The sequence below is a fragment of the Crinia signifera genome, chromosome 3 (assembly GCF_055691185.1).
Source record: "Crinia signifera chromosome 3, ASM5569118v1, whole genome shotgun sequence".
Taxonomy (NCBI): domain Eukaryota; kingdom Metazoa; phylum Chordata; class Amphibia; order Anura; family Myobatrachidae; genus Crinia; species Crinia signifera.
In genome coordinates, this window is record NC_139219.1 from 164,905,862 (window position 1) to 164,915,999 (window position 10,138).

Here is a 10,138-nt window from a genome sequence, read left to right on the forward strand (position 1 = left end):
TTGATATAGTTTGATCTATTACTAAGACTTACAGGTACAATAACTCTGGAACACCATGTAGATCCAGCATTCAGACATTTTATTCCTGACGTTTGTTCACTGCTAAAAAAATAAAGGTGTGTGCTGTTCTGCAGGATTCTAAATGTCTCAGCTGCAATGTACAAAGCATGCATAATATCTTACCAATGACAGCAGACAAAATGACTTTAATAGAATGCATAAACTCCACACAGACATAGGCATTCATCCACACTCACTCCACTTATCTAAGAAATAAAGACGCGTACAACTGAATGGGCTTAAAGGGGACGGCTTATTTATTTTGAGCAGGGGCGGCCTATTTGAATCTAACTAAAATTTATGTCCCTGCTCTAACTAAGGTGGCGGGCAAAGAACGGCATGCAAAATACATAACATTGCTGTAAAATAACAAATTAATAAAAATAACAAACTCCGGATCTAAGGGCCTCATGCCCTTAATTGCCAAGGACCGGCCACCTGCCAGCGTCCAAGACAACGGCTCAATTATGAAGCGGACTTTTCAAAAGGGGCCAATTGCCCTTAAGGTCAGGGGGTTGACCTTCTGCTTCTGCCCCTGACCTCGCAAATATCACTAAGGCAGAGCTCACCACTCTGCCCGAGTCATCAAAAAATTGGGCCACCTGCCCTAAACTACAAATGTCCGCATGAATTTACGCTATCCGAAGTAGATGATCGTTAAGGTCCAGATGCGGGCCCACCTGGATCGGTGATGCCCACATCTCGACATCAACCACCAGCTAAGTGCAAATACAGCTCTAATTTAACTACCGTTCTTTCCGCCAAGACAAATAAGCCGACAACAACTAACGAATAAATGCAAACGACTTCTCAAAAACTAATTCTAAATAATAATTGGGGCGGGCGGGAGGGCAACGTTCCCTGAAGCAAGAGACAGAATCTTCTGGAAGCAAGAACATCACCCCATCAGTCTCCACCTTTGACCTCAACCAGCCTATCCTGAACCGTCATTCAAATCAGCCAACCCGTCAATCAAGATAAGCCGAACCCCCGGGCCCAGATCAAGTGTGTGAGCTAAGGATTCCTGCCAATAGCCAGGTGAGTTTATGCTGTTTTCAGCCAGACCAGCTGGCTTCTACAGTCTTAAACTCCACACAGACATAGGCATTCATCCACACTCACTCCACTTATCTAAGAAATAAAGACGCGTACAACTGAATGGGCTTAAAGGGGACGGCTTATTTATTTTGAGCAGGGGCGGCCTATTTGAATCTAACTAAAATTTATGTCCCTGCTCTAACTAAGGTGGCGGGCAAAGAACGGCATGCAAAATACATAACATTGCTGTAAAATAACAAATTAATAAAAATAACAAACTCCGGATCTAAGGGCCTCATGCCCTTAATTGCCAAGGACCGGCCACCTGCCAGCGTCCAAGACAACGGCTCAATTATGAAGCGGACTTTTCAAAAGGGGCCAATTGCCCTTAAGGTCAGGGGGTTGACCTTCTGCTTCTGCCCCTGACCTCGCAAATATCACTAAGGCAGAGCTCACCACTCTGCCCGAGTCATCAAAAAATTGGGCCACCTGCCCTAAACTACAAATGTCCGCATGAATTTACGCTATCCGAAGTAGATGATCGTTAAGGTCCAGATGCGGGCCCACCTGGATCGGTGATGCCCACATCTCGACATCAACCACCAGCTAAGTGCAAATACAGCTCTAATTTAACTACCGTTCTTTCCGCCATATCAGTTCAACTTGAACTGACCCGCCACCAACCTAATTCCAAATACTCCCTGAACTAAACCTCTAAACTTCTCAATGCGTCTATTAAATTCTGAAAAAACAAATCCATCCCTACTAAAGAGAGGTGCACCCCATCCAGCCTGTACAGGGTCTCATTTCTAAAGGATATGGCCTCGTGCCTGACGACCACTCCGCCCTCTGTTACTATAGCCCTGCCGACTACGGAATTGATCCGCCTACGTACCAAATCAATGGCGCCCGGATTGAGTGCATCTCTCCAAACCCTCCTAGGTATAATCTCTGACCAGAAGAAACGGCAAAATCTCCATTCTCTGATCAGGTCCAGCAATAAATTCCTAATCTCAAATCGAATATTGAGACCGGAATTATGCGTGAGGTCGTTGCCCCCCAAGTGGATGATGACAAAAATTGGGTAACCAAACGCCCTAACTGACTCATCCAAGAGACCCCTCAACGCGGACCACCTCATACCTCTACGCCCCAGCCAACGGATAAATCGCGTCTCAGGGAAACGTTCCGTATCCGTGGTTACCTGGGACAAAGACAAACAATAAATAAATGAATGCCCCACCATCCATATCATATTGGTGTCCAAGCGTTGACCTGTAAGTTGAAATGATATATACCGTTAGAAATTTTGAAATAATGGCAAACATCTGGCAAAATTTTAAAGGGGGGCCCGGGAGATTCCCTTAAAGGTGATTTTGCAGTTCTATATTAAATTGTTGATAACTAATAGGAATGTGATTTAGGTGATCTATTTAAGACTAATTTGATTATTGACCCACTTGAATTATGTATAATCCCTACCTGTTGTTCCTTATTCTACGGTGGGAGGGGGGGGGGGTGTGGGTCACCCGATTTGACTTGAGGCAAAAAACACAAATCTTCCACCAGTTGGCTAGAGCCTAATTTAAGACTGGTGATAACACAAAAAATTCCTCAAGGCCCCTCAAACACTAAAGCGTGTTTGGGCGAGCGGCTACTCCTCAAATGGGCTCACTGGACTATGTCGGCCTGATGTATCGCTTAAATGCACCAGACCGCCATCTTCCGAGTGCTCGTATGTCGACCTGAGACCAACCCGCCGCAGCGGCTGCCGAAGCGGCGCCGATACGGAAAGAGTGTGTCCCAAAGTCGGCTGGAGAAAGACCCTGATGCACTATACAGCGCCTGAAAACCGACCTGAACTGGAAGTTAGTAAGGGGGGACCCGTCGATATGCATCAGCCAGGCCCCGGGCAATTGGGGCCGCAACTCCACGTAAGCCAGAGCCGCCGCCACCGGACAGATCCGGCGGTCGCCACTCCGACCCAAATGGACCCATTGCCCCCTGCCCGCTACGTCGGTCTTTGAGCGCTGTATCTTGCACCATAAACCGTCGTGGTGCACGTCGACATGGCCGAACAGCATAGGCGAGGGAGATGCCCTGGTTGCGGACACCAGTTCGCCTACTCTGAACGCCCCATGGAAAGCCATGGAAAAGGCCAGCCTGAAAAGTCGAACCTCGTAATCGTTTGAGCAAATCACTCTTAGGGACCTCGAGATTCGACGCAACAGGCCGGCATCAATCGGCCGTCGCCTGTCGGGCAACACCGGCCTGGCTCTGGCCCATCCCTTTAGCATCCTGGAAAGCATAAAAGACTTGGTGATGTCTCTCTTCCCACCAAGACGCAAAAAGAATGATATGCCTGCCAGAGAGCGTCCAACAAAACTTCTGGACTTACCCTCCGTATACAGGTTCCATACATAGGCATTAATAAGACGCTTAGAGCTCTTACCTGTGCCACCCTGTTCGAGCATGAACTCGTTCCAGCGCTCCCATGAGGCCAGATAAGCTCTAAATGTAGCTGGCGCTAGCGACCGCAGGGCCAGCTCCTCTACTCCTCCAGAGGCACCTGCCATAAAAAAGATGGACATTGTTCACCATACTTCTGGGCTAAAGGCACAAGTTGCCTGAATCTCACCCATTCGAAACGGGACAATGCATCCGCTACTTCATTGAGAACGCCTGGGACGTGCTTGGCTCGCAACGTAATGTTGTTCGCCAAGCACATCATCACCATCCGTGCTAAAATACGCAAAACGGGGAGAGAGGTTGACCTTAGTTGTGTAATGGATTGAACCACCCCCAGGTTATCACACCAAAAGACAACCTCCCTGTTTCCCAGTTCTGAGCCCCAGAGCTCTAAGGCGACCATTATTGGAAATATTTCTAATAATAGCATATTCTTGGTCATGCCGTCTCGTGCCCAAGATTCGGGCCAGGCCTCTGCGCACCAACGTCCCGCATAAAATGCGCCGAATCCTGAAGATCCTGCTGCATCTGTATATAATTCCAACTCTGCATTAGCAATGGGTGGAGCTTGCCATATGCATATGCCGTTGAAATTATCAAGAAACATTTCCCACACTTTCAGATCCCTCTTCATTTCTGAAGATAGACGTAGAAAATGGTGGGGTTTGCGAATCCCGACTGTCGCCCGCTGAAGTTTTCTACAAAATATTTTGCCCATGGGTATAACTCTACATGCGAAATTAAACAGGCCCAATAAAGATTGAGCCTGTCTAAGTGTTAACTTAGCAGCCGCGATGGCATAACGTATTTCGTCGTGCAACCGGCGTACTTTATCTATAGGAAGTTTACACAGACCTAGCTCGGAATCAATTTCAATTCCGAGGTACACCAATTCAGTAGTAGGTCCCTCGGTTTTTTCCCCTGCCACGGGAACCCCGAAATCTCTAAATAAATCAAGTGCTGCCTCTAGTAACCTAAGGCACAGGTCAGAACTTGGAGGACCCACTAAAAGAAAGTCATCCAAATAATGAGTAATGCTGTCAGCTCCCGACACTTCCTGCAGGCACCACTGCAAAAATGTGCTAAAGCGCTCGAAATAAGCACATGAAATGGAGCAACCCATGGGCAAACATTTATCTATGTAAAAACCCCCATTCAATTTAAATCCCATGTACTGAAATGCGTTCTTATGTAAAGGTAATAGTCTAAAAGCTGATTCAATATCCAATTTGCACATGAGGGCACCAGGACCGATTTTTCGAATGATGTCTATAGCATCCTCAAATAAACAATAATTAACTGTGCACAAATCGTCATTGATGGCGTCATTGACAGACGACCCTCTAGGACAAGAAAGATGCTGAATCAGCCTGAACTTCCCCTTAACTTTTTTGGGAACCACCCCAATAGGGGACAAAATTAGTCCCTCAACTGGTGGTGTTGAAAACGGGCCTGCCATGCGACCTAGTTTTACCTCTGCTTCAACCTTTTGTGATATTATGTCAGGATGCTCCATGGCTGAGCGTAGGTTTCCTTTAGTTCCCGCACTAATTGGAGCGGAAACAGGTAATTGAAAACCTTCAGAAAATCCGGACTGCAAAAATCTTGCTCCATCTCTGTCCGGATACCGTTCCAGCCATGGTAACATCCTGACCAATACTATTGGAGTTGGAGCCCTATCCAACGACAGGTGCCGCTGGACCGCGGCTTTGTTTTGTCGTGGACTGAGCCCCACCTCCCCCACCAGTTGGAGGTTTTGAGCAATCCTTGATTGCGTGTTGACCTCCGCATCTGATACAAAGGTGCCGAAAACGACACCGGTTTCCCAGGCTGCATTGCCCATTATTAAATGAGTAGCACCTACCATGGCCATGCTTCGTATTACCTCCCTTATTAATATTATTGTAAGGCCTGCTCCCATACTGTCTTACCCACCCCTTATTTTCAGGAGCCCTAATAGGTGTAGCTGATTCGGAAACTTCGCCGTATAATTCTACGTCTTTCTTGCCGAAATCGTACACCTCCCGGCCATGCTGCTTCCTCCTAAACTCTTCGTCATAGACCCGCCAACCGGGACCGACGTAAGAGGTGTAGAGTTTATGAATAAGGAACTGGTATCTCACCAGGTTCACATATTCATCTGGATGTGTCTCTAAATAACAGGCCGCAAAAATAAGTATGCCTCTAACCCAGTTATTATAACTTCGAAAGGCATCCTCGCTTGCGGGTCCTTTTTTCCTTGCGGCTAGGAGGGCCCGCCTATCTTTGCTTGTTAAAGCAAAGACATCTACATACCGCCCTTTTCTAATCCTATCCCTAGCCCTAGGGCGCAAACCCCGCTTAACAGCGGTGTTTGCGCACTGTACTGCGTCGGACTCAACCGATACGTTAGAGGATCCGGAGCTATGGGACCTATATTCCCTACGCCTCTTTCGCCTGCGCCTGCGCACGCCGCCGTCCGAAGATGAATTACCTTCGGAAGACGTCGACGCCAATGAAGAATCAGAAGTCTCATGTCTGCGTCGCCTCTTACGAGACTTGGCAGACCTTTTACGCTTAGACTTCTCTGGTGAAGATGAGCGGCGGGACCCATCGCTACCCGAAATGGCATTACCCTCACTAGTCCAGTCTGGATCATTAGAGGACTCACCCGCTTCAGATGCTCCAGCTCTTCGTCCTGCTCCTTCATTGTTGCTACGGCTCGACGACGGTCGGTCCATATCTTGCTGTGAAAATCCTCGACCTGCCAATATAGTATCATTAACGACACCGATAACAGGCGCATCAACAGGCGATGGATTTACCCTCTCACAAATTGCACTTTCGCCCCCCTGCGCGGCAATGGTAGGCGCTATGGCTCGGGCTATGATGTCAGACACCGAAGCCACTGTAGCCGTAGGAGCAGCACTCCCTTGTCCACCTGGGCCGGTGGTCAGCAAAGGAGCCACTGCGGATACCACCGCCGCGCAAATGGACGTCAGAGTCGATGAATTTAAAGTCACCGTATCTCCGGCCCGATTAGATCCCCTCACTGCATCCGCATAGGAGCGACCAGGCAGTATCTTGTTACCCTGTATACTTACAACGCTTTGCCTGGCTGGTTCGTCAGCTAACTTCCTGCGTTCCCTACGCCTAGATCTTGCGTTACTTACCAAAATCCTATCCTGCGCCTGACCTTGCTGCTCGCTTTCCTGGCCGCCATCCGACGACCCCCTCTGGTGGCCGGATGGACCCTGCAAATTTTGAGAACCACTGCTGTTACTACTGCAAACCGTCGTCCCTGAAGACCCATCGGATGACCTTGAATCGTCCGATGAGTCACTGTTGGACTGCCAATCTCCCATAACGGACTCAAGCATTTGGAATTCTCTTTCGGACAATTTATTCTTAAATTGTTGAATAAATAGGTGCCTGTCCATGTTATTTCTAGTTGCGCCACTAGATGGCGCTGCAGGCTCATTATTGATTTCACTGCCTGCACTTCCACCATTATGTCTACGGCGGCCACTTCTCACAGCAGCCACCGCAGTATTGCTCCCAGTGCCATCTGGCACTGCACCCTTTCCCTTGCCTCTTTTTTTACTTTGTGCCCCTCTGTTGCTAGGGGCAACGGGACGTCTATCCCGTCCCCCTAGCGCGCCCGCCATTTTTTTGAACAGGGTGAGAGGGAGCCGGGCCGGGCTGTATCCCGGCATCCCCCTCGCCCACCACCTTCAAACTGTTGTGCACCGTGGTGTCTGCCGCCGGGCGCGACACCCGGCGCTTATTGCGTACACGGGCGGGGGGAGAAGAAAGCAGCGATGGTGGAGAGGGAGCCGGGCCGGGCTGTATCCCGGCATCCCCCTCTCCCACCCCGTCAGCTGCGTGCTGAGCCGCGCTTAACGCTGCGGCACGCGACCCCCGGCGTCTACTGCCTACCCGGGCGGGGGGAGGAGAGACCAGCGACGGTGCTGCTGACAGAGCACCGCGCGATCTCCCCCGCTGCCCGCCGCCATTGAAATTGGCTGCACGCGGCGTCGCGGGTTGAGCTCCGCGACGCCCTGCACTAGCCCTGGAAGTGCTGGGCAAAACTTGTGCAGGGGGAAGAACCCTGGTGCCTGCATTTCTTCTGCGCGGCGAAGGGGATAAGCCCCTTACATCGCCGCGCACCGGAGGCCTGGCCCTGGCCCTAATATCAGCCTCATCAAGGCTGCTATATCTAGTGGGAGCCCCCACAGAACGCTTGGGCCTGGTAGCCATTAGAGAATAGAGGGGATAGAAACAGGTAGAAAAGAAAAGGTGACAGAAAGAGGAGGTTTAGTATCTAGAGAATATAGATGGGTGAACAAAAGGTTTTTTAATGGAAAAATACAGCAATTAAGTTCAGAATCTAGCTAATCAAAAGGATCTTTGTACTTAACAGTCCAACGTTCCCTGAAGCAAGAGACAGAATCTTCTGGAAGCAAGAACATCACCCCATCAGTCTCCACCTTTGACCTCAACCAGCCTATCCTGAACCGTCATTCAAATCAGCCAACCCGTCAATCAAGATAAGCCGAACCCCCGGGCCCAGATCAAGTGTGTGAGCTAAGGATTCCTGCCAATAGCCAGGTGAGTTTATGCTGTTTTCAGCCAGACCAGCTGGCTTCTACAGTCTTTCTATTACGGTGATGGTACTTCTAATAACTACACTATGGCCAATGTGAAGACAGGATATGAATCACGTTTGCCATCATATGGTGAAAATGTTTTTGGAACAAAACAAAGCTACAGCTATTATGTTTCAAAAGGATTAATTACAATTAAAATGTCTATCATGCCATTTGTATGATATGATCATGTACTTAATATCTCCACGTTAAAAGTTTATGAAAACATATTTTGCCTATGATAATATCATATAACCTGCAGTATTGTACGGACATCTCTCTATTCCTCTCAAAAGATATGCATGTGTCAAGCAATCAGACAGTCAATTTATCTAATCCCTGGCCTCCTTGGTGGGGTGAGAGGTTAGATGTGTTTGTGTGCTCCCTCATTCTACACGGACCATTAAGCCTTGGTCATGTGGGGAGGACCTGAGGTCATTATGTGAAAGTGAAGACAAAGCTTTGTATCAGTGTGACAGTCTCTGATTTATTTGTTTGTATTTCTCGTTTTGATATATATATTTTTCAAGCATTGAAATTAATTTTAAAATCTTGTTAGTTTTCAAAATATAATTGAAAAATATATAATAATCTTATAGGGGACTAATGTCTCATCAGAAACCTTGCACCCTAATTGTAATACTAGGGTGTGGATTATTAGGTAGACAGGTGAAAGGTCGACATACAATAGGTTGACAGGGTAAAAAGATAAACAGGATCAAAATGTTGACATGAAAACGGTAGGCACACGAAAAAAGGGCGACATTTTTCACTTTTTTTGCGTCAATTAAGACAAATGTCGACATGAATCTCCCAATTATTGTAATGGATACCCATGCATGGCTCACAGTTTTGGACACTATTATAATTAGAGATGTGCGGGCTCGGATTTCAGAGATCCGAGCCCCCACGGACGTCATCATTCCGAGCCCGATTCCGAGCAGCGCTCGGAGATTCCCGCCTGACTCGGTCCGTCCGCGTGATTAGAACGTCATCTCCCGGCGGCGGATTTCGCGAGGCTTTATAAGCAGCTGCCGCGCCCCGCCATCTTCACTCCAGTCAAGTAGTGGGTTGGGAGAGGGTGTGTTGGTGCTGCTGCTGGGGCTTAAACTTGAGCTTGACCTTGAGCTTTTGCAATCGCTGGTGCTGTCTCTCAGTGCTGCTGTGTAGTAGTCTAACTGTGTACTTGTAGTACTACTGTCTCCTCTGTGCGGTCTACCTCTGGTGTGCTGTGCTGCCTGTAATTGACTATTTTATTTGCTGGTGCTGTCTCCCTCAGTGCTGCTGTGTACTCTGTTCTCAGCTTAGGACAACAGTCTAACTGTGTACTTGTAGTACTACTGTCTCCTCTGTGCGGTCTACCTCTGGTGAGCTGTGCTGTAATTAATTATTTTATTTGCTAGGGCTGTCTCCCTCAGTGCTGCTGTGTACTATACTATGTTCTCCTCTGCTTAGAAGAACAGTCTAACTGTGTACCTGCCTGTAGTACTACTGTCACCTCTGTGCTGGGGCATACATCTGGTGCTGTGCTGTGCCATTTATTATATATATAATTATTAATTATATTAAATATAAATATATATAGTCCACTGGTGCTGCACTGCTGCCTGCACTGAATCTGCCAGTCTGGCGGTCTGTGGTCTGGGGCTCACTGGCTATACTGCCGTATGTACCGTCTGGTCTGGGGCTCACTGGCTAATAAATAATTAAATACTGCCTGCCTAATAAATAATTAAATACTGCCGTATATATCTACCTTTGTGGTCTGGGGCTCACTGGCTATACTGCCGTATGTACCGTCTGGTCTGGGGCTCACTGGCTAATAAATAATTAAATACTGCCGTATATCTCTACCTTTGTGGTCTGGGGCTCACTGGCTATACTGCCGTATGTACCGTCGGGTCTGGGGCTCACTGGCTAATAAATAATTAAATACTGCCTGC

The 10,138-nt window shown here is 48.1% G+C and overlaps 1 protein-coding gene across 1 annotated transcript; it reads right to left on the reverse strand.

Moving 5' to 3' along the window:
* Positions 1-229: 229 nt before the first annotated feature.
* Positions 230-6,307, reverse strand: LOC146062610 (uncharacterized). Its single transcript, XM_083174701.1, has 2 exons — positions 6,218-6,307; positions 230-3,667 (listed from the first exon to the last, which is right to left on the reverse strand). The coding sequence occupies exons 1-2, from the start codon at positions 6,285-6,287 to the stop codon at positions 2,778-2,780; spliced, it is 960 nt and encodes a 319-aa protein (XP_083030827.1). The 5' UTR covers positions 6,288-6,307; the 3' UTR covers positions 230-2,777.
* Between the last annotated feature and the right edge of the window lie 3,831 nt (positions 6,308-10,138).